This window comes from Ruditapes philippinarum, unplaced genomic scaffold (genome assembly GCF_026571515.1).
Source record: "Ruditapes philippinarum isolate M1 unplaced genomic scaffold, ASM2657151v2 ctg2400_1_1_1_1, whole genome shotgun sequence".
Lineage (NCBI taxonomy): Eukaryota > Metazoa > Mollusca > Bivalvia > Venerida > Veneridae > Ruditapes > Ruditapes philippinarum.
In genome coordinates this window covers 154,425-180,973 of record NW_026856098.1, presented here as the reverse complement: position 1 = coordinate 180,973, position 26,549 = coordinate 154,425, and the positions used below count along the sequence as shown (strand labels likewise).

The window sequence follows — 26,549 nt, the reverse complement described above, 5'->3', positions numbered from 1 at the left end:
GTCAGTAACATAAGATGATAAAAATATCAATGTCTGTTTTTCATTATTATAATTGTAACAAATATACAAATAGTAACAAATGGGACTAATATTATAATATAGTAATATAACATGCATTTTTTCATGTCAAATTAAAAAAAAATGGTTTCTTTCAATACTGATAGAAGACTGTTACCTGAATTTTAGGTATGAGGACATTCACTAACATCATGTTCGTGCGAGTCAAAGATATAAAAGCTACTTGACATTGGTGATATATAAAAAGCTATTGTTAATTGATTTATTGGGAGATCAATATACTTTTTTGCAGAATTGCTTAAAACCATTCATAAGAAAAATAAATACACCTCATGTTCAAACTGCAGATCAAAGTTTCTGTTGTTACCAATGTTGCGATCTATCTATCTATAGTCTATGCTTAATTCGGGTCCATCCGCCCGTACGGGCATAAAATGCAGCTTTCGCTGTCGAGTACGGACCCCGGACATATCATCAAGACATTACCAATGATGCATGTGTATGTAAGTTAAAGCTTAATGAGGGTCCATCCGCCCTTTCGGGCACAAAATGCAGCTTGCGCTGTCGAGTACGGACCCCGGACATGTCACCAGTCATGTCCTTAAAGAGTTAATTTTGAAGCACAAAATGGTGATAATTTACCTCTATGCAATTTCCACGGAGTATTAGCCAAAGATATGAATTTTGAGCCGAAAAGTAGGTCACTGTACGGCGGTCAATGAGAACCTAAATGTACAGTAACCTGTGACAATAGGAAAGGTGTTTTTAGCCCTGAAAAGGGCTGTTGGTGCCAGCTATAGGCCTGCCTTACAAGCCGTCTATCTGTACTAGGGGCTCACGCACCCTAGTACACCATCCTCGTCGTCTCAGCCTACTTTGTAGGGCCACTCCCCTCGGCATTAGTCAGGACATCGGCAGCTGGTCCGCAGAAGTGACGAAGTAGGAGTTCCGTAGTTACCGCCAACGGTTGAAGGCAAAATTTAAGTTGTCTACCAGCCAAGTTGTAAATCTTCTGCCGATGCCCTGTGCCTTCTCAGCGACGTGCACGCTCCGAGGGGAAGTGAGAAGTTACCAATGATGCCAATGAAATGTAACATTATATACTAAAGTTATAATTATTTCAAAACAACCAATATATCAACATGGAATTAATAAATCATTTAGTTTCATGAATATAAATTAAGAATAATTATCAAAAGCAAAATTATTTAAGTCTTATGCATGAAATCTTCTTTATATTGACAAATTCAATCACTAATAGTATACTTGATATGTTGTGTGTAAATGTTATTCAAAATGTAACAAATTTTAGTGCTCGCCAAATTTTTTAAGCCAATCACCGACGAGGATTTTTCAAATTTTCAGGTTACAAATCTTAATAGAACAGATTTTATATAAACTGGACGTTTTATATTATAAATCGCAAGTGGGCGGAGCACTAAGCCGGTTAGAGTGCATATTGGATGTTCTTCGTAAATAAGAAAGCTACAGTCGCTTCGCAAGCTCCGCTCCTTTTTAGCTTTCTTATTTACGAAGAACACCCAATATGCACTCTAACCTATACATAATTTCATGTACTACTAAAACAGGGAATAACAAATTTATAATCTAAGTGTCAAAAATCAGAACATTTATAGCTATTTATAGCTTTCGAATTCATGTACAGCAGAACTGCTTTCCGGTTCTCATTCATTAATATGACATGCTGCGAATCACCGAAGGGGGAACCAATATAATAATCGGAAGGAGTTATTGAATCCGAATTTATTTTTAGCTGTAAATCGAAGGGATTAATTGATAAAATCCGGGACCATCGACAAAAAAATAGTAGACAGTAGACAGTAGACATTTTATTTTATTCCAATAGGCTTTAAAGCCCATGCGGACATAAATCATGCACAATAACGAACAGTGTATGACATAAACATATATACATAATGAACAAAAAAGTTTGGAGAAGATCAATTTTGATTGATAAAGTAAATACCAGCCGAAAATATTCTTAAGTAGTTACATAATAAACATTTTCATATCAAAATTGATCTTTGAACCACTAACTTATAGATCTATTATATATACATATAAACATACATACACACATATACATGTACATACATACAAAAAACAAAACATAAATTACATGAGCCATTTATGCAAAATTTGTTGTAAATTAAATGAATTTTAATACATAAACGCATTGCCATATATTTATACACACATCCTAAAAAAATTAAAGTCCCTTCGCATCAATTGCAGATTTAATAATTGTAACAAATCTTTATCATTCATTTTGGATTTTTGAAACTTCGAAAGTCCAATTTCAAAAGTGATTTGACTATTCATGTTAAGTTGCAAAGAGACCTTCGAGCTGACTTAATTGCTAACCTTATCATATAAACATGACATTCATATCAATAGAAAACATATTATATATAATTATGTAAACACAAATAACTCCGCGCCTGTTATCAAGAGTGCGACAGTAGTTCGGTGTTGTTTTGTTTTGATTGTAGTATTACAACAGTATTAAATAAAATAAGATATAAAAATACCTACTTAATAGATAATACCTATTTAAATAACCCGTTCATCAAAGCCTGTTTAAAATAAATTCTAGTACATGATCTGTGAATCGTGACATGTTGGCTCTTATATTGACATACGGCTCTTATATTTGAAAATTATTGCCGCAGTATAAGAGGTTTGACTATTATATTTGAAAATTGTTATCGCAGTTTATGAGGTAGGACTCTAATATTTGAAAATTGTTATCGCAGTATATGAGGTAGGACTCTTATATTTGAAAATTGTTATCGCAGTATAAGAGGTTGGACTTTTATATTTGAAAATTGTTATCGCAGTATAAGAGGTAGGACTCTTATATTTGAAAATTGTTATCGCAGTTTAAGAGGTATGACTATTATATTTGAAAATTGTTATCGCAGTATAAAGAGGGTTGGACTATTATATTTGAAAATTGTTATCGCAGTATAAGAGGTTGACTATTATATTTGAAAATTGTTATCGCAGTATAAGAGGTAGGGACTCTAATATTTGAAAATTGTTATCGCAATTCAAGAGGTAGGACTCTTATATTTGAAAATTGTTATCGCAGTATAAGAGGTTGGACTCTTATATTTGAAAATTGTTATCGCAAGTCAAAAAGTGGGACTTTAATATTTGAAAATTGTTATCGAAGTATAAGAGGTATGACTTTTATATTTGAAAATTGTTGTCGCAATTCAAGAGGTGGGACTTTAATATTTGAAAATTGTCAAAAGAGAAGTACATATGTTTCAACATATACTTTTATTAGTTAAAGCACAATAATAAATATGTCAAGATATGAAAAGGGTCTCAATATACATGAAGCTCGCTTGTTATCAATGTAAAAATATACCAATTATGCATTCCTTTGAATAACATACCGTTAATACATTAATTAACAGCAAATCAGTAATTGTGCACCTTATTTTTGGCATATCTGTCTTAAAATGTAATAAACAGAATTGTATAATCCTTGTTATTACATATAGATTCAGTTAATTACCAAACAGGGACTCTACTGAGTTTATTTTTGTACATTAAAAGACACATTTTTAAACCCAATTTATCTTTAAAAAAAACAAACATTTTTATTATGTAAAGTGACCTTAAAATGAAAAGTGCTTAAAAACTTTTAACCCAAATTGAAAAAAAAATCGCATTCATTCATTCATTCGTTCATCATTTAAGCCGCGTCACAACAAAACTAACATAGTGGGTTTGCGACCAGCATGGATCCAGACCAGCCTGCGCATCCGCGCAGTCTGATCAGGATCCATGCTGTTCGCTATCAGTTTCTCTACTTGTAATAGGGGTTGTAAGCGAACAGCATGGATCCTGATCAGACTGCGCGGATGCGCAGGATGGTCTGAATCCATGCTGGTCGCAAACGCACTATGTTGGTTTTGTCATGACGCGGCTCATTTATGTTTTCTGTTCTGTTCTGTTCTGTTATCACGTACGGTACTAAATACTATCAATATTATTATTTATGGTATTGTATGGACCACTTTATCGGACATGTGGGAATTTCGAGATATATAAAAAAGTAAAAAAATAAATAAAATAGATAAAATACAACAAAAATCACAGCCAAACAAAGAACAAATGAATAGATAAATAAATAATCAAACAAACAAAATGAAACAAAACCAAAAACAACAAATTTTGTACATTCAAACAAAAAAAGTAAAGAATTAAACCTTATTATTGTTCTCAAAGTCCAATCCAAAAATGTTCCGTGTTCCAGCCCCTTTAGGATTCTCGTGCCCGACACCTTCCCAGTAGCGTCCCTTGATGCACGGGTGTGGCACTTTATTTCCATTTGGAATACTTTCCTTGAAGTACGGGTAACATATACAAGCCGAGACTAAACTGTACCATGTGAATACTTTGAAACACCAGCTCCTTGGTCCACAAAGTTTACTGAACATTGTAAATGTTGTCGCAAGTATTAAAATGATGATAATAATTAGTAATAACAATAATAAAATCAGTTTCATTAAAATGTTTGGGGATACACAGGGAAAATTATTGTAAAAATTGGCGGAGATATATTTCAATAAACGAATATTAATGTCACTGAAAATGTTGATATTCTTGTACATTCTATCAGATCAGAACTTAATTAGAGCCCTTTTGGGCATTTACAATGAAAACTGAGTATATTCTAAAACAGATTTGTTGCAATCGGTCTGTAATATTTAGATGTCAATAAATAAATAAATAAATAAATAAATAAATAAATAAATAAATAAATATTTTTTCTTTCTTAAATAATACATGTATGATATATATCTTAAAATAAACTTCGGAACGAGAAAAAAAGTATATTATTAATAATCGTATTTTATGTGATTTCATTTTTTTTTAAATAATATTAATAGCTATTATTCAAATGTAAATATTTAATTCAATTTATTTAACTTATGTACCTCATATTAAGCAATGTCCGAAACTTAATCTAAAATTTTAACAATCTTGACTAATATTATGGGTTTTATAGACAAAAGCCTTGAAGCATAAAGCGGTCAGTGAAACGTAGCATCTTTTAATCTCCACAAATATGCGGGTCACACAAAAACAAAAGATAGGGGATTTAATCACATTTAATTTAAAGTCATAGCTTTTAACTGTATGATATTGCAGTTTATGCAGCTATGGACTTTTGCAGAGATATGTAATTCATTCTAAACTTACACGTCTTTGTTATATGTCTTTACCTCATTTCTTATTCATTTCCTTCACTTCAATTTCCTTTCAATTATTGTAACCTATTAATTTCCTTCACTTCAATTTCCTTACAATTATAGTAACCTATTCATTTCTTTTACATCATTTTTTTCAGTTATTTTAACCTTTTGATTTCCTCCACTTCAATTTCCTTTCAATTATTGTAACCTAATCATTTCCTTCACTTTAATTTTATTTCAATTATTGAAGCCTATTCATTTCCTTCATTTCAATTTTCTTTCAATTATTGTAACCTATTCATTTCCTGCACTTTAATTTTTTTAATCATACAGCGGCAAATACTTTGAAAACATTTCTGTATGTTTTTGACGTCACCGCTTAAGACGTTGTAACAACGTTCAGACTGCGCGCATGCCTATTACAATGTTTGCTTAGATATGCATGTGGTGGTTAAAATTGTTATTTTTGTTTGGTTTGTTTCAATGTAAAGAGGATACATTACGTATCAATATGTTGTTTGTCATATGAACTTTTGATGGATATTATAAAATTTATGGCTTCATTTTGGGCTTATCTGGACCACCCCTTGGATATTTTCAAATATGAAGTGGACAAAAACATCCAGCCAAATAGTTTTTATAACTACTTGTTGAAATTAAAAGGAAATTGAAGTGAAAGAAATGAATATGCTCATCTTCATATGAGAAATTTAATTATGGCGAATAAGATTTTTATGTCTTTCTCAGTTTGCATGAAGATGTACATTGTACTTGCAGGCTATTTTCTATTATTAACTATAGCACATTTTTACCCACTGAACTATACAACAGTGATGCATTACGTGTTTACCAACGTAAAATCTACTAATAATATTCATAATGTTAATTGTTACAAGCTGGATTTTCCTTTACGGCGATAAGAGGGTCCTTGCTTTTTACCTTGCACGAAATTGTATTTTAATCAAACACAAATGGCAAACTTATCTTAAAACCGTATTGTGTCACTTGGACCGGCAATGTTCAATGAACGAGTTCCTGGTTTAAAACGTAGCCGGGACGTTTTCAGATCACATATTTGCTATGATTGTTTTATCAACCTCAAACGAAACATCGGAATTTACAGGGAATATCTATGTCATACAAGTACAAAAATGTTGCTGTGCAGGCAATTGAGAAGCTCCGCGCAAAACAAATTACTACGAAAGACCGGTGGTGAACATTTTCAGTGTTCACGAGTTTCATGATTTCAAGACTTTAAATATTTCATTATTTTTAGAGTGAAAAATTGAAATTTTTACATCGTGAATTCGTGAATTCACAATTTTTTTGATTCTCTTTAACAACCTGAATAAATTGAAATAATGAAATCGTGAAATCATGAATTCACGAATTTCACGTTTCATTTTTTAAAGTGAAAATCGTGAAATAATGCAATCGCGAATTCATTGAAATTCGCGATTTATAATTTCACATTTCTCTTTTAAAAAACCTGAATAAATGAAATAATGAAATCGTGAATTCATGAATTCACGATTTCATTGTTTTTAAAGTGAAATCGTGATCTTATGAATTCGTGAATTCGCGATTTCATAATTTCACGATTTCTCTTAAAAAAAACTGAATAAATGAAATAATGAAATCGTGAATTCATGAATTCACGATTTCATTTTTATAAAGTGAAATTGTGAAATTATGAATTCGTGAATTCACGAATTCACAATTTCATCTGCACAGTTGTTACGTCACGATGTCAAGTATGACACGACGCTTGAGCATGCGCTTATGGCTTTTTCCGTTCAGAGTAAAGGTGGCGAGAGTTACAGGAGTTCCAATTCATTTTTTTTTTCAAAAGTAAGTACTCTTCCTTTAGATTTAAGTTTATTTGACACTATACTTTTCATAATCATGCATAAATTTACATAGGTCGCCCTTTCAGGTATCGATACAGTTTTAGAATCTGTCCGCACTGAGAATTTTTTATGTCAGGCCAACACTCTGTCAGAGGTCAGGGTCATCAAAGACGATGCAATGTTGAGCTTTTGCCTAGAGTATAAAGAGAATGCGTTGCCTACATCTAACCTATGTATACATCTTTTTCCTTGATCTAAAGCTTATAGAGTCAGTTTGAATTAAAACGAGTGGGTATGTCATTGATACCTCAAGTACACGAGCATGTTTAACTCATTAAATAGGTGAATAAGTTAAGCTGAGTTCTGGCTTTTGAATTAAAAAAGAAATTTGTCCCATAATTAATTTGCTATCAGCAGGTGACACATATGATCACTGCTCTAGGAAAAAAGAATAGTCTGAATTTATGTATGATGAAAAAACAAACACAAGCTTAATCTTACATGAACCTTATTATTTCCTATTATTCCCTCAATTGCTTGTTCTCTTTGAGTTCCTTGTCGGTTACAGGTTGTTTGTCGTTTTGGTGATTAGCCTGTCCGTGCTCTGCCTTGTGCCCTGTACTGTTTTTGTTGGGGTCCGCCTGGGCTCCTTGCCACTGGTTCTTGTTGCTGGGTCATGTGGGGGTTGCGTTCATTGACGCCGCCTTTCCTTGTTGATCTTGTTTATCATATTGACTAAAATTTATCCAGAGACTAACATTTCTTTGTCATCTCAATGAAACTTTGTCAAAATGATTTACTATTCATACCTAATAGATTAATTTAAATATGGTCATGTCAGACCAAAAACTAGGACACTAGGTCAAATTTTAGAAATAACCTTGTATCTATCATAAAGTCTGCAATTGTCATCAGGTCTTGGTCAAATGATCGCTACAGTGAAAACTAAATCACCATTTCAGATAGTAAAAATATGAAATATACAATTGATCGTAATTTTCTTTAAGACTGATAGTTTATCATAGTTTGTTGCCGATATTATTGCAGATGGACTCAGGTTAACAATATTGAGTCATCAATGCTCTCTTATGAATATCAGTGTGCTCCTGAAATACCCAATATGTTCATATACGATGCATTGTATTGATATTTTGATTTTTCAGCCTGAGCAAGATAAAGAAATGACAGTAAAAATCGCCTGCAAAGTGAGGTCAATGTCGGGCACTCGCAGTCTATCAAATAAAAAAAAGGTGGAGTACACGAAATTAGACTGAAAAAGCATGAATCTACTTATGCATATATCAAGAGTGAAGTTGAAAATAATTTAAAGGGAATGTTGAACCTGGACTGGGTGATACTGGAAAAGATATCTGGAATGAATCTTGATGATGGAGGGGATGATGATAATGATGACTCTGATAGTGAGGGTACCAAAATACTTTTAGAAAACATGAAAAAAGGGCCTGAGTTATCTACAATGAGGGGCAGAATTTCCAGATGCAGTTATTGAAATTGTCAAGAAATGTTTAATGTATAATTTGACAAAAAGACCAAGTGCTTTTGACATTATTGTTAAACTGCAACACTTGCAGGAAAATTGTATCAGATGCTGCAAGTCTTCTGTAATACCTAGTGGTGTAATCACATTCAAAATATCGATCACTTAACTAACTAATTAATTAAGAGGTTAGCAAGTTACGTAACTAGTTAACTCTTAACAAATTAGTAAATTAAGAGGTTAACTAAAACGTAACTAGTTAACCTCTTAATTAATTAACTAGTTTGTTAGGAGGTTAACTAGTTACGTAACTAGTTAACCTCATAATATTAAGCTGGTAAAATAAAAAAAGGATGGCAGTTGTAAGAACTAACATGCATTCATTTCCCGTTATGATCTTTTATTAATTGAAAAAATTAATTAGTTACGTAACTAGTTAACCTCTTAATTAACTAGTTAATTAAATATGCCACCATATATATCTCGATTTTGAAGTTGATATTGCGATTTAAATGTTAATGTTTAGATGTATTTGTGTTCATTTTTTATTAAAAAATATTTTATGAAGGGTTTTCAAATCCATTCGGTTTCTGATAGTTTGTGTGACCTGTCTATAAATCCGAATGGCCAAGAACTCGGTTTTTTCAAGGCAACTTTGTCTATAAGCTGTGTTATAAAGGGTAACTTAGAAAATATTCTGAATTACCTGAAATATGATTTATTTTTACAACTGATAAAATTATTCTGACCAGTCAACAACTGGTCTTTGTCTGTTGTTTCCATTGTTATCTCATTATTGTAATCATTTAGTTATTGTGTTCTTTGATGTTTGACATGCGGTGGCATGGCATTTGCTAATGGAGCCTTGTTTCAAGATGATTAATATTAAACATCCCTAGATTTTAATTTGGGATAAGTTTCTAATTGTTTTCAATTTTACTTTTATGGTAGTCATGATAAACAGTATAAATAATAAAAAATAATTACATTTTAACTTTTTGTGTTAACGTCTGTCAGATGTCACGCTGTTTGCTTTGTGTCCAAAATATAATAAAAAACTTTAGATGGTTTTTAGCATTTTAATAACGACTTTAAGTCCCTAAAAGGGTTTGTTGTAGGCCAAAATGTAAAATACAAAAATTTTATCCGATGACATTGGATAATTTTTTTACAAAGTGATAGTACTTTTTGTGCGGTAGTGATCATGTCTTTCTGATTTCAAAAGACTGGTTGACAAGAGTTCTGACTACGCTATATACATGTAGCAGGCTATCAATTTTTCATATCAAAGTACTGAAGGTACTGATGATGAAGAAACGACGGCGTTTATTAGTTTAAGCTATGTCTAAAAGGATATTTTTTATATTTGTTGTCAAGAGGTAAAACAACGATACAGGTTTTTTCGGAAATACATGTAGGGCTTTAATCAAACATGTCATGCGAAACAGGACAATCTTTTCTGAAACTGTAAGCGGTTTATGACTCGCCACACTGTATATATAAGATACCTAAAGTAAATCGAATCTGTCATATAATTAGCTGCAGAAGTGTGCTTTTCACTTGTTTTGACTTTACAAATACGAGTGCCGTGCGATTCTTAGGACAACATTTCACTATATCCAAGTATATGTTTGAAAAACTTGAAGTTTTTCTTCTTTTGCTTTGCAGCAATGTATGTATGTATGTATGTATGTATGTATGTATGTATGTATGTATGTATGTAAGCCCTAAACAGAAGGTTTGAAGATTTGTGAAACATTCAGAAAAAAAAAACAAATTATAAGGTTTTGAATTACACATGTATTTGTCTTGAAAAATAGTAAAATCAATATAACAAAGTACTATTATGCTTTATAAACGAATATATAGTTGCTTTGTTCCCTAAAACTAAATTACGTTACCAACAGTTGTGCACATTATAACTTTTTTACAATGAGACAACAAATTTTTGTCAATGATACATAAAATACTTTTTATACATTATTAAGATGCAAAAATAGTCGTTAATCCAAATGTATCGAGCACACTATTTTGTTTAGGAATAAAACATTTTTGAACATGAATTGTATACATGACACCAATAATATAATACTTCGAGTAAATTGTAAAAACGTGCTAAAACGATCATAGGAAAACCAAACCTTTACAATTCAGTTAAAATCTATAATAGTCTTTTTTAATAAGAAAGAAAAGCCAACATGAATATTTCATTTTGTTAAGTTCGTTACGGTAGATTACCTGACCAGGACATGTCCAAAACTGCTAGTAAAAGTGTAGGGACAATCTTTGATGTCAAAGGCTCTGCAAGGCTCAAAAGTTTTTATGGCTGCAAGTGACTTTTAGTATGAAATTTTCAGATATACTCATGTTGTGTGGCTACCTATTTTAATTTTTTGTCAAATATTTCGTGGTATTTTACCAGAATATTACTAAATATATAAGATACGATATATAAAAGAGTTACCTCGGTAAACCTGACACATTAGTTTAGTTTAAACTTATTTATTTTAGCTCGACTGTGAAACAAGTTTACTTACAACTTATATAAATCACTCTTGAGTCCGCTTCCTGGAACCAACCAGTACTGCTGCCATATAAGGAATCATGGTCGTGACCCGTTGGGTAAACACACAAAAAGTTCAAATCACTAACAAATTAAATGGTGACAGAACGTTTCCACCCCCAGTTACGAGTTGACACTAGACCGATTCTACCTCAACCAGTGCATTGTTATAATATTCGGAAATATATAGAATAATATGGTAAAACATGTTTCATCAATAATTTGTTTCGAAACATCCTGAAAATTCTGGAATGGAATCGTCCTTGGGTCGAAACATTCATAGGGAAACAACCTTTGTTACCTTTGTTGATGTGTTAGCCAAATCATAAAAAAAGAGTTGAAACATTTTTCGACAAAGTCATAACAAGACTGAAACCGCGTATTTAGTGTGCTTTAAAATAGAAACTGTTTTTACGAATAAATGACGTACTATTACGACGGACAAAAGTTGCCAGCACCTAAGTACAAGAGAGCTAAAATATTAAATACATTATAAACATAAACATAAATTATGTATAGATGAAACATTTATATTGTTACATTCGATCAATAAATTATATGATAGATATATGAAGATTAAAAGGCAGCTTCAGCATTCATCAGTTCCACTCTACCGTTAAAAACTTTCAAATCAAAACAAGGTAATAAATTCAGACAAACAGCCCGACGTGTTTGGTTGCCGCGTATATAATGTTTTACATATGTCTATATCACCATGGTGACCATTGATGGTGATAACTTTTCTTCTTTTTCAACTCGGGTATGGTAATTAAACAATATCTCAGTTTTTCCTTGAGGACCACCTTCCTATTGAACAAGATTAAATGTCATGCAACTGATGCAAGTTTCACTCTTGTCATAAAATTTTGAAGATCCCGTGAAACAATATAATAAAATTGCGATGAAAAATATCTGCATCATTATAAAAAACCTGTGCAACGCATATCTTTTTAATAAGTTGATCCTGAAATCCATGCCTTGTCGGCGTAACATTGCTCATAAAGACTCTATCCTTTGGTTTGAAGTACTTTTGCCCAATAAAAAGCTTCTTCCTCCTGAATGGGCATCAACATGGCCTTGTCTGAAAAATATCTTTAGCTGACGAACTATTACGTTTTTTTCGTGCCCAGATCACTACCAATTTAAAGTTGGAATAATGGCGCCTAAATTCTCAACGGTTTGTAGAAAATATCTTGCAACTGATTTTGGATCGTTATTATTTGTTCAAACAGACAGCCACAAGATTCGCCTACTATATCCGTCAATTGACCATGTATAAGCGAATCCGAATGGCTTTAATTTGTCATATCCGTCAATATGCCAAACAAAATAAGGACCTGGACAAGAGTATTGCCGTCGAGTAATTCGCCTTCTCTTCCGCTTTCTCTTCCGCCTTCTCTTCCGCCTTTCCATTCCAGCTTTTGTCCACAGCAATCCACATTAATCGAAAAACGGTAGAAACGACACATCCTTAGTCAGCCGTTTCCACATTTTGTACCCAAATACACTTCCCACTCCCTGAAAATCCTGAGTATTGCTCGAAATCGCTTCGTCAATCATGCTTTCAGGGATCCGTCGACGTAAGTTTAGAGATTTAAGTAAATCTTTTCAAATGTCTTAAATTCAATTTTATTCCATACACAACTAAAAGAGCACTTAATATTTCTTTGTACTTATATCCTATGGTGAAATAGTTGGTTATAACCTGCACTATTGTTTCATGATTCGCTTCGGGTCTTGTGAATGCGCCATAATCCTCTTACATGAGACAATAGCAGAATCTGCAAAATAAAAAAAAAGATCCTGCTGTATCTTGATATCAGTGTTTAATTTACTACATTCTTTAATAACATTTTTAATGCTGTTCATGGCCGTAGGACAAGGGAGGTCGGTTGAGGGGCTTAACCCATAATGATTTCTGCCTATATTTCAACGGTTAGCGTGCAACCCGTCCAAAATGAGCCAATTTTTGGCAAAATCTTTGAAAATATAACGTCACATAATGATGAATTATTAAAATCTTAAAATTTTTTGGAACTCTTATGAATATTAAATATACTTTTTCTTTTCAATCTATACAATCTGATTTTGGCTCGTTTGCTTATTCATTAAATTCAAGCTTCAAGATACAATGGCCAAGTTTATTATCAGTTTTTAAGAAAAACAATTTTTAAAATGAAAATCAGAGAATAACAATAACATTAACTTTAATGTTTTTATGATTAAACTGCCCAAAACCATCCCTGTCAAGATGTTTGAAGATTTTTTAAAATGTAAAATCCGATTATTAAATCTGTTGAACTAGAAATATATTGGATATATTATTCAACAATCACATAAAAACAACTTACCATCGCCAAATTGCCAAAGAAAACGTGCCATGATGATATCCTTTAATATGCACAGAATCAAATGAGCTTTTCCTTTCAAAAATTAATTTTCTGACTGCGCATGTCATATCTGACGTCACAGATAGAATTATTGAAATTGTGAAATCGTGAATTCATGAATTCGCGATTTCATTATTTCACGATTTCACTTTAAAAAATGAAATCGTGAATTCGTGAATTCATGAATTCGACATTTCATTATTTCACGATTTCACTTTAAAAAATGAAATCGTGAATTCGAGAATTCATGAATTCGTGATTTCATAATTTCACAATTTCTCTTAAAACCAGAATAAATGAAATAATGAAATCGTGAATTCACGATTTCATTTTTTAAAGTGAAATCGTGAAATAATGAAATCGCGAATTCATGAATTCACGATTTCACTTAAAAATGAAATTGTGAATTCATGAATTCACGATTTCATTATTTCATTTATTCAGGTTTTTAAGAGAAATCGTGAAATTATTAAATCGCGAATTCATGAATTCACGATATAAAAATTCAATATTTCACTCTAAAATAATGGAATATTAAAATCTTGAAATCATGAATTCGTGAACGTGAAATGTCACCACCGGTCTTTCGTAAATTACCTTACCAATTATTCCTACGCACAGGTCATGTTATATTTAGATTAAGTACTATTGTAGATTTTTTCCGAATGTTTTGTAAACCATTTTTTGGATAATTATACTTATCTTATGCACTGTCCATAATTAAAAAGAGGGGCCAGATATTTAATTTGAAAAAAATGCTTTCACTCATGCCTACCTGGTAAGGAAAGTAATTCCATTGAATATAAACAAAGACGTACAAAGACTTGTAAATAAACTTTTTACTGTGTTTAGTTTGTGTCACTACTGTAGTCAGTAACATAAGATGATAAAAATATCAATGTCTGTTTTTCATTATTATAATTGTAACAAATATACAAATAGTAACAAATGGGACTAATATTATAATATAGTAATATAACATGCATTTTTTCATGTCAAATTAAAAAAAAATGGTTTCTTTCAATACTGATAGAAGACTGTTACCTGAATTTTAGGTATGAGGACATTCACTAACATCATGTTCGTGCGAGTCAAAGATATAAAAAGCTACTTGACATTGGTGATATATAAAAAGCTATTGTTAATTGATTTATTGGGAGATCAATATACTTTTTTTGCAGAATTGCTTAAAAACCATTCATAAGAAAAATAAATACACCTCATGTTCAAACTGCAGATCAAAGTTTCTGTTGTTACCAATGTTGCGATCTATCTATCTATAGTCTATGCTTAATTCGGGTTCCATCCGCCCGTACGGGCATAAAAAGCAGCTTTCGCTGTCGAGTACGGGGACCCCGGACATATCAATCAAGACATTACCAATGATGCATGTGTATGTAAGTTAAAGCTTAATGAGGGTCCATCCGCCCTTTCGGGCACAAAATGCAGCTTGCGCTGTCGAGTACGGACCCCCGGACATGTCACCAGTCATGTCCTTAAAAAAGAGTTATATTTTTTGAAGCACAAAATGGTGATAATTTACCTCTATGCAATTTTTTCCACGGAGTATTAGCCAAAAAGAATAATGAATTTTTTGAGCCGAAAAGTAGGTCACTGTACGGCGGTCAATGAGAACCTAAATGTACAGTTAAAAATGTGACAATAGGAAAAGGTGTTTTTAGCCCTGAAAAGGGCTGTTGGTGCCAGCTATAGGCCTGCCTTACAAGCCGTCTATCTGTACTAGGGGCTCACGCACCCTAGTACACCATCCTCGTCGTCTCAGCCTACTTTTGTAGGGCCACTCCCCCTCGGCATTAGTCAGGACATCGCAGGCTGGTCTCCGCAGAAGTGACGAAGTAGCGAGTTCCGTAAGTTACCGCCAACGGTTTGAAGGCAAAATTTAAGTTGTCTACCAGCCCAAGTTGTAAAAATCTTCTGCCGATGCCCTGTGCCTTCTTCAGCGACGTGCACGCTCCGAGGGAAGTGAGAAAAAGTTACCAATGATGCCAATGAAATGATAACATTATCATACTAAAGTGTATAATTATTTCAAAACAACCAATATATCAATGGATGTGTTTGGTGGAATTAATAAATTCATTTAGTTTCATGAATATAAATTAAGAATAATTTATTCAAAAGCAAAATTATTTAAGTCTTATGCATGAAATCTTTCTTTATATTTGACCAAAATTCAATCCAATCACTAATAGTATACTTGATATGTTGTGTGTAAATGTTATTCAAAAATGTAACAAATTTTAGTGCTCGCCAAAATTTTTTTTAAGCCAATCACCGACGAGGATTTTTTCAAATTTCAGGTTACAAATCTTAATAGAACAGATTTTTATATAAACTGGACGTTTTATATTATAAATCGCAAGTGGGCGAGCACTAAGCCGGTATTTAGAGTGCATATTGGATGTTCTTCGTAAATAAGAAAGCTACAGTCGCTTCGCAAGCTCCGCTCCTTTTTAAAGCTTTCTTATTTACGAAGAACACCCAATATGCACTCTAACCTATACATAATTTCATGTACTACTAAAACAGGGAATAACAAATTTATAATTCAAAGTGTCAAAAATCAGAACATTTATAGCTTATTTTATAGCTTTCGAATTCATGTAAACAGCAAGAACTGCTTTCCGGTTCTCATTCATTAATATGACATGCTGCGAATCACCGAAAAAGGGGGGAACCAATATAATAATCGGAAGGAGTTATTGAATCCGAATTTTATTTTTAGCTGTAAATCCGAAGGGATTAATTGATAAAATCCGGGACCATCGACAAAAAAATAGTAGACCAGTAGACAGTAGACATTTTATTTTATTTCCAATAGGCTTTAAAGCCCATGCGGACAAATAAATCATGCACAATAACGAAACAGTGTATTGACATAAACATATATTTTTTTACATAATGAACAAAAAAGTTTGGAGAAGATCAATTTTGATTGATAAAGTAAATACCAGCCGAAAATATTCTTAAGTAGTTACATAATAAACATTTTCATATCAAAATTGATCTTTGAACCACTAACTTATAGATCTATTATAATATATACATATAAACATACATACACACATATTACATGTACCATACATACAAAAAACAAAACATAAATTACATGAGCCATTTATGCAAAATTTTAGTTGTAAATTAAATGAATTTTAATACATAAACGCATTGCCATATATTTTACACACATCCTAAAAAAATTAAAGTCCCTTCGCATCAATTGCAGATTTAATAATTGTAACAAATCTTTATCATTCATTTTGGGATTTTTGAAACTTTCGAAAAAAGTTCCAATTTCAAAAGTGATTTGACTATTCATGTTAAGTTTGCAAAGAGACCTTCGAGCTGACTTAATTGCTAACCTTATCATATAAACATGACATTCATATCAATAGAAAAACATATTATATATAATTATGTAAACACAAATAACTCCGCGCCCTGTTATCAAGAGTGCGACAGTAGTTCGGTTTGTTGTTTTGTTTTGATTGTAGTATTACAACAGTATTAATAAAATAAGATATAAAAATACCTACTTAATAGATAATACCTATTTAAATAACCCGTTCATCAAAGCCTGTTTAAAATAAATTCTAGTACATGATCTGTGAATCGTGACATGTTGGCTCTTATATTGACATTACGGCTCTTATATTTGAAAATTATTGCCGCAGTATAAGAGGTTTGACTATTATATTTGAAAATTGTTATCGCAGTTTATGAGGGTAGGACTCTAATATTTGAAAATTGTTATCGCAGTATATGAGTAGGACTCTTATATTTGAAAATTGTTATCGCAGTATTAAAGAGGTAGGACTTTTATATTGTGAAAATTGTTATCGCAATTCAAGAGGTAGGACTCTTTTATTTGAAAATTGTTATATCGCAGTATAAGAGGTTTTTGACTATTATATTTGAAAATTGTTATCGCAGTTTATGAGGTAGGACTCTTATATTTGAAAATTGTTATCGCAGTATATGAGGTAGGACTCTTATATTTGAAAATTGTTATCGCAATTCAAGAGGTAGGACTCTTATATTTGAAAATTGTTATCGCAGTATAAGAGGTTGGACTCTTATATTTGAAAATTGTTATCGCAGTATAAGAGGGTTGACTATTATATTTGAAAATTGTTATCGCAGTTTATGAGGTAGGACTCTTATATTTGAAAATTGTTATCGCAATTCAAGAGGTTGGACTCTTATATTTGAAAATTGTTATCGCAGTATAAGAGGGTTGACTATTATATTTGAAAATTGTTATCGCAGTATAAGAGGTAGGACTCTTATATTTGAAAATTGTTATCGCAGTATAAGAGGTTTGACTATTATATTTGAAAATTGTTATCGCAGTATAAGAGGTAGGACTCTTATATTTGAAAATTGTTATCGCAGTTTATGAGGTATGACTATTATATTTGAAAATTGTGATCGCAGTTTATGAGGTAGGACACTTATATTTGAAAATTGTTATCGCAGTATAAGAGGTTTGACTATTATATTTGAAAATTGTTATCGCAGTATAAGAGGTTTGACTTTTATATTTGAAAATTGTTATCGCAATTCAAGAGGTAGGACTCTTATATTTGAAAATTGTTATCGCAGTATAAGAGGTTGGACTCTTATATTTGAAAATTGTTATCGCAGTTTAAGAGCTAGGTATAAAAATATACCAATTATGCATTCCTTTGAATAACATACCGTTAATACATTAATTAACAGCAAATCAGTAATTGTGCACCTTATTTTTGGCATATCTGTCTTAAAATGTAATAAACAGAATCGTATAATCCTTGTTATTACATATAGATTCAGTTAATTACCAAACAGGGACTCTACTGAGTTTATTTTTGTACATTAAAAGACACATTTTTAAGCCCAATTTATCTTTAAAAAAACAAAAACATTTTTATTATGTAAAGTGACCTTAAAATGAAAAGCGCTTAAAAACTTTTAACCTAAATTGAAAAAAAAATCGCATTCATTCATTCATTCGTTCGTTCGTTCATTCATCATCCAGTCAGTCATTCATTCGTCCATCCATGCATCATCCAGTCACACATTCATTCATCCATCCATCCATCTATCCATTCGTCCATTCATTCATTCATTCATTCATTCATTCATTCATTCATTCATTCATTCATTCATTCATTCATCAATTCATTCATTCATCCATCGTTTCGGTAGCTCGTTTATTCATCTATCCATCAATTCATTCATTTGTTTATTGATTAATTCATTCATAAATTCATTCATTTATCAATCCATTCATTCATTTATCCATTCAACCATCCATCCATGCATCCAACCATCCATCCATTCATTTATTCATTCATCATCCAATCATACATTCATTCATCCATGCATCATCCGTCCATTCGGTTATTCATTCATTCATCCATTCATTCATCCAGTCATCCATCCATTCATTCATGGATTCATTCATTTATTCATCCATCAATCAATCCATTCATCCATCAATTCATTCATTAATCCATCCATCCATTAATTTATTTATTCATTCATTCACCCGTCTGTTCATTCATTCATTTGTTTATTTATTTATTCATTCATTCATTCATTCATTCATTCATTCATTCATTCATTCATTCATTCATTCATTCATTCATTCATCAATCTATCTATCTATCCATCCATTCATGCTTTCATTCATTCATCCATTCGTTCGTTCGTTCATTCATTCATCCATCAATTCATTCTCTTGTTTATTCATACATTCATTCATTTATCCATTCATCAATTTATTCATTCATTCATCCATCAAACCCTCCATTCATTCTCTTTCATTAATTTATCATCCAGTTATTCATTCATTCATCCATCTATGCATCATCCATCTATCCATTCATTCATTAACTCATCAATATATCCATTCATTCATTCACTCACGCATCCAGTCAGCTATCCATCCATTCATTTATGCATTCATCCATCAATACAATCATTCATTCATTCATTCTTTTATTTATTTATTCACCCGTTCGTTCGTTAATTCATTCATTCGTTTATTCAGTCATTCATTCATCCATCCATCATTCATCCATTTTTTTATCCATCCATCCATTCTCCATTCATTAATTAATTCATTCATTAAAAAAATTGTTTGAACTTTGAAACGCTTAAAATCCTTCTAAAAATATTGGCTTGAACTATTGTGTTAAAGGTACATTATGCCTCAAAATCAAATAAAAGTTTACTTCTTTAGAAAGGAAAAGCATAAATTCTTATAATTTTTAGATAATGTTTTTTTGAGAAATCTTAGATGTTTGTTGCACGAAATGGTAGTGATAAATGTTAAATTGTTTGTCATAAAAGTAGCAAAATGTTAACAAAGTAGTATTTTGACTTCCATAAAAAATATTAATTTTTCTATAACTGAACTCATTGCCAAAATTGCTTAAATTGCAATTATTAAAATAATCAGTAACATTATCTTTTCACAAATCCGGTTCACTTTGTCACACAAGCCGGAAAATACCTAGGTGTAAAATTGCCCGTATAACAATTGTAATTAAGGAGTTGTAAATACAGGAAAACGGAAATGTTTTTCACAGTATTTGTACGATTTTTATTACCTAGACAAAATCTGCTCAAAGCTATATCGGAAGCTTAATAATTAGTTAATAATTACGAGAACAGAGTATTAGGCACTGCCTGAAAGGTATATAATAAGAGTTTTCAGTAAGCCAGGCATTATTTCTTCACCAGTAAATGAAACACAGTTTAATTATATTACCAACATTTTTTTATTTTACTTGAATACAACGAAATATGGCTTTACGGTGAGTACATTTTTATATATGATATATAAATATATAATTATTTTGTTTAAATACAATATTCATTTCTGTTTTCAGACATAACATTATAATTTCTGCTAATTAATGTTTTTTTTTTTTTAAATTCAGCATTTAACACTAAATACTTAAGAATTCAACACTGAAAAGAGCAGTGTTACTTTGTTTGTTTAATCAAAGCGTATATATTTTATTGAATTTAAATAAATTATCTAAAAATGAAAATATGATTTGTTATTTATCATACATATTTATCAATTTACTTTCAGGCTTCGTTTGTTCGAGAACGCTGGGGAATCTCCGATGCAGACAACTTCCGGTGACATATGGGACGAGATCGAGGCTGTAATAACGCCGTATAGAAAGGATAAACTAGAAGATGATTCAGGAGCAGATTATTCGGTGAGTGAAATGAACAAAAGACACGCAAGAAAAAATAAGAAAAAATACATATAAAAAAACATAAAAAATAACAAAACAAAAAACGATTAAAATTTCAAGTCTTTTATAAGTTGTCAATTCTAATGTCCTTTACTTAACTTACTATAGGTGTATATAGAGCTTATGGAGTTATATGGAAATATTTACACAGCCACCTGCTTTTAAGCGGTATTCAATCTTCAACTAGAATTCTTATGTTTAACTGCCTTAGATAGATCTATATGTTTAGAAATTTTATGGAAATGGACATGCATTTCTTTTCTATTTTACAGATAAAGATTCCTTCACGTTCCACCAAGAAGAGCCAATTCGCCGACGCTAGAAGAAGCTTGTTTTCTGGAAAACGACTTGCAGACGATAATCTTGAAGTAGAATCTCCAGCTATGAAGAAATCCAAGGCAGGTGACGTTTATTTGGTAAGTTGTATGAATTAATTATTTTGATACAATGTATAGTAAAAAACAACAACAACAGCCGGACATATTTGACAGTATAAACTCTGAATACCGGACCCTGCCCGAACTTCACCAAAGGTCCAGTTTTCAGATGATTCTGGGTTTCAGATGTTCTATACACTGTAAAAATTTCCCGTAAAATTTTACGGGAAAAGTCCTGGCAGCTGGTTTCCAGGACTTCCCCGTATATTTACGGGCTATCCGTAACATGTTTTGGCGTAAAAATACTGGTCAAGCAGTAAAATTACAGGCCTTAAACATTACGGAGGCCCAGTAAATATACGGATCAATGCTGGAGTCCAGCTGCCAGGTGGGTGGGGTAGTAATTTTCAGATATTAAGCATCATTTTATAAAAGCTTTAGATCGAGTAATCAAATGACATTCTGAAAATCAATTAAATATAACTTTTTGTTCTTTGAAAATCGAAAATAAAAATCCGTAACGAGCAAATTCTTGTACTAATTAGGATTTTTTGTAAGACATGTTTTACCTCTTGTCACACTTAGTAAAATGGCTGCCGTGCAACGCTATCCCGCAATGCAACGCAAACGAGGGTCCGGTACCGTATGATAGTGTACGGGATAAACCCGTTACGGAATACCAGTAAACGACTATAAATTTAACGGTAAATTTTTACAGTGTACATTTATCAATCATAATGTGTTTGAACATTGACTTTTTTTACACTTTCGTATCTACTTGTCAACCCTTTTGTCTTAGTTTTATAACTCCACGATCAAACTTTTAGGCAAAACAGGAACAACATTTAACAAAGTTTCTCATTTTTCTCCACATTTTATATGGAAAAAAAAACAACAACAAATTAAAATATTTTGAAAAATCATCACGATCATGATAAACTAAAACTGTATCTTAACATTCTAGGATTCCAACAACATCATCGAAGCTGTTGAGCGTTTAGAATCCCGTGAACTTGTCGCAGACGGGAGTCGTTGTTACACATTACCCACAATTCCCGGAAAACATGGTGACCTCATATCCATCTCTTCGGAAACAATGGCGGACGTTGTACAGGGGAAATATACCGATCAATTAGGGAACGTTACTGTTGTCGACTGTCGATATCCATACGAATTTGAGGGAGGTCATATCCGCGGGGCTGTGAACCTCTATACAAAAGACGCTGTAAACACATTGCTTCAAGAAACATCGACATCGGAGAAGCCACGTGTACTGATCTTTCACTGTGAATTCTCGTCAGAGAGGGGTCCGAAAATGTAAGTTATCCTTCTTTGATTTAATCTTTCATATACCCTGTATAAAACTGAAAATTTGACATTGTTGCACTAAATCCTAAATTAATCCTAATTCTTTATTAAAAGGTCCACTGAGGTCCAAAATCCTAGAAATGAAATTTGAATTTCATACATAGATCAACCGGGACACTTAAAACAGAAAGATTTGCATAAGATAAATAAGAAATATACTCAGTTATAAATTGAAAATCGTATTTTGTGCTACTTTGAGCCCGATAGGAGTGAAAAGCTTTGCAACGCTTTTCAATTTTGGTTTATTTTTCACAATTAGAATAACTATGCTGGAAAAATGGAGTGAACGAATGATTTGAAATTTTGGACACAAGTTAATTATTGTTCTACACCTACATCAAATGGAACAGTAACCTTGAAAAATTATTTCCTGTCCCGTCATGTCAAAAACCTCAGTGGAGTCCTTTTAAAAAGAATGTTGCATTTCAACTAAAATTAATATGTATGTATCATATTTTTCTGTAACTATAATTATATTCTATTTTTTTCATGCATTTTAGGTATCGCTTCTTGAGAAGTCAGGATCGTGAGTTGAACAAAGACAGGTACCCACTTCTGAACTACCCCGAAATATACTTACTCGACAGTGGATACAAGGCGTTCTTCTATAAATTTCAAGACTTGTGTGATCCAATCAGCTACAAACCAATGCTACACGAGGACCATGCCGCCGATTTACGTCATTTCCGGGTCAAGTCTAAATCTTGGACAGCTGGAGAGAAACAGAAGACGAGCAGACGATCAAGAAGTAGACTTTCCTATGCAATAGACATTTAACTATTCAAATAAATATGACACACCTAAGTGCTTTCATTTGTAATGTGCTACTGTTATATTGTTTTACTTGTTAAGAATTTTGAAATAAATTTTTAAAAAATGTTTTGTTATATATGTTTTGCAATAAAAGCATCAAATCCTTGGTAATTAAACACTTGCCCCTTATTGTTGCCGACTTCAATCAAAATTTGGCTCTTTTGGAACAGAAATAATGCATTGTTGACATTTGAACTTGCATTATGCTTGATTCCATTTTCATTATTTCATTCAAACTTTCGTAGTGATTCAGAATCGATACTTACGCTCACACGTAAATCCCATATAATTGCCTAACGGTGAAGGCTTTGCACCTTTCAGTAAAGTGGTATTCAGATTATAAAGAAAGTGTCGAGTGAACTGAGGAGGGGGCTACCTTGAGGTGTCCTCAATAAAATAGTACTGAATACCACTTAGTATTGATTTTGAATTAATTTCGTCCCATATACGTGCATCATATGCGCGAACGGAAATAAATGTTGACAAACAGGGATAGAGATGATCTTATTAAATTTATGTCAGAAGTTGAATTTTATCAGAAATTTTGATTTTCGAAGGAGTTTGCACAGTTTATATACGGAATGATACACGTAGTATGAACCATTAAGAGTGTATTCAGCTCACGGGATATCAGTGCTTATGTCAAAAAGAAGTGAAATTATACGATTTCAAATTTCTTGAATTTCCCTTTATCCATGAAAATAACTGTTCCTGTGATTGTCAAATTCTGAACTTGTCGTATGCGTCTAAATATAGGCATATTTACATTTAATGTTAGCATGATTTATATACTTTCCTAAACGAGAATATGGTGTTTAATCACTTAAATCAAGTTTGTAACTTTAATAGCTATATAATGTTTTACCGCTTCAGTCGTCAGATATTCCTGCATCACAATCAAACAGGGTGTTTTTTTATATATAATAGGTGGGGGTTATTTATACAATCATTGAGTCTTATTTAAGATTTTTTCGCCCTGTCTTTCATATGGAATAGAATTAGTGCATTTATTCCATCTTGCTTGATGATATTTGGACTTACATTATGCTTGCTCCATACTCCCTTATGACAATTTAAGTAACAATTTTAACAAACTTTTGGTATGGTACGTTTGCATTTCGAGAATTTTTTTTTTCTGCATATAATATGATCTTACAACAAACAAACAAAATTCTGCTTATTTCGTGCTTAGTTTACAAAAGTTAGCTTCGTAACAATCTGTGCTCTCGTCCACGACGCCATCAAAACATTACGCTACATTGTTGAAAACGTCGTAATTACCCGAATTTCGTGACATTTGTAACATGTCATGTGCATATTTTCGCTTGATTCTCTATAAGTAAAGCACACTTTACTTACGATGGAGTTTATTTCTGATGATTTTTCACAGTCTGCTAATCCGCCTTAAAATATAGTCTGGCCTGTGTAAAAGTTATAATATAGAGGGCATTTGTTTTTGTTTTTTGTGTAAGATGAGTTTTTTGTCATCGAGTGATCTTTAAAACAGGATTCATCACTCGTGAGAATACTGTTTTTGAAGTTCACTAGATGAAATAAAATGACATCTAAGTACACAACAAATAAAAATAATTTTCTTTTATTTCATGCTTAAATACAAGTTTAGATGAAATTCCCTCAACAATAAATTCAATATCAAAATCTGTTTCCCCCATTTGTAGCCCCAAATTTCAGACGAATTTCTTATAAATACATGAAGTCTTGAGCAAAAAAAAAGTTCAACGTTGAATGGTGATGATAAAATTTATATTATACAAAATTAGAATGATTGCTTGTTTTAATAATAAATAATTAAAACAAACAAAATGCTGCACCATGCTTAGATAATATTTGTTATTTTCCGCAGTTTATATTAGTCTTACTCTAGAAATGTAAGCGACCGCCATTTTTGTGTTTGTGTGTTTCACGGGAGGAAAAACAAAATGTGTCTGATTTAGAGGGATTTCATTTGGATTTGTTAATTCTACATCTTTTCATAAGAAAAAAAATGTTTGAAGATTGTTACAGACTTTGAAAGGCTGTCTTACGAACGCTTGGTTGTTTACTTCTGTCATTGCTGTTATACATCGCATTACATTATTACATTACATTATTGATCGTGGGATAGTTAAATAACCAGCTATCAACAAGAGCAGTTTAACATGTGGAAGAAAGTGTAGTTTTCATACTTTTATTTTGTGGCATATTTCTGCCACCAGATAACCTGATAACTAACTAGTTAATTAAGAGGTTAACTAGTTATGTAACTAGTTAACCTCTTAATTAACTAATTAGTTATCAGGTTATCTGGTGGCAGAAAATTGCCACCATACTTTTAAAATGAAATAACAAAACAAAATCAATATATAAATCTTGGTGATTGCTAAATTGAGCCTTGTCTTACATTTGAAATAAAAGTTATTTATGTATTTCAGCTTTGATATGGTCTAAGCGGCCCTGATAATGCCGCAATTGTAAAACATTGAAATACTATATGGGGAAAATATTTAAAAGTAGTCCCTTCATTGAAAAGTGTGAAATTACATTTTTGAAATTATCAAATATCTGAAGTATTATTATTTTTTTTTTTAGAAATACATGTACTGTTCAAATAACCATTTACCTTTTGGGTGGTAGTTGGGGATACACGCGAATAACCAACTGATATGGAGACACGTTGAAACAAGGTGATTCCATAATGAAGAACACATCTACCTTGCTGTATATCTCTTGCATTAATTCCTAAAAATACCTTCTGTTTGGAGGGCAAACATGCTACCTTCGAATTACCAAGTACTCATTGGTAGTTGGGATTCGCGCGAATAACCAACTGGGTCCCTCCTTTATTCTGTATGATATGTTCGAACACAGTGGATCCTTGGTCTGTGAGTCATGTTTACAATTTCAGTAGTGTTCTATGCGTCAATGTGTGGACAGTGTGTGAGGAGTGCAGTATGTGTCAGGTCAGTCTTTGAGACGTGTCCTGTTTGGTGGGGTTTATGTAGTGTGTCAGGTCAGTGTTTGAATAGTATCTTGTCTGTCAGGTTAGTGCGTAAGAAGTTTCCTGTGTGTCAGTGTTTGAGTTGTGTCCTTTTCAGTGCCCTGCGTATCAGTGTTTTAGTAGTGCCTTGCATGTCATTGTTTGAGAAGTATCC

The 26,549-nt window shown here is 32.1% G+C and overlaps 1 protein-coding gene across 1 annotated transcript in view; it reads right to left on the bottom strand.

The window, feature by feature from the left end:
• LOC132745391 (DBH-like monooxygenase protein 1 homolog) overlaps positions 1 to 26,130 on the bottom strand; it is a 43,480-nt gene extending 17,350 nt beyond the window's left edge. The window contains exons 1-2 of the mRNA XM_060734305.1: positions 26,018 to 26,130; positions 23,165 to 23,189 (exon numbers count right to left, since the gene is read on the bottom strand). Of these exons, the coding sequence (XP_060590288.1) occupies positions 23,165 to 23,189; positions 26,018 to 26,130 (138 nt within the window). The remainder of the gene's footprint in view (positions 1 to 23,164; positions 23,190 to 26,017) is intronic.
• Between the last annotated feature and the right edge of the window lie 419 nt (positions 26,131 to 26,549).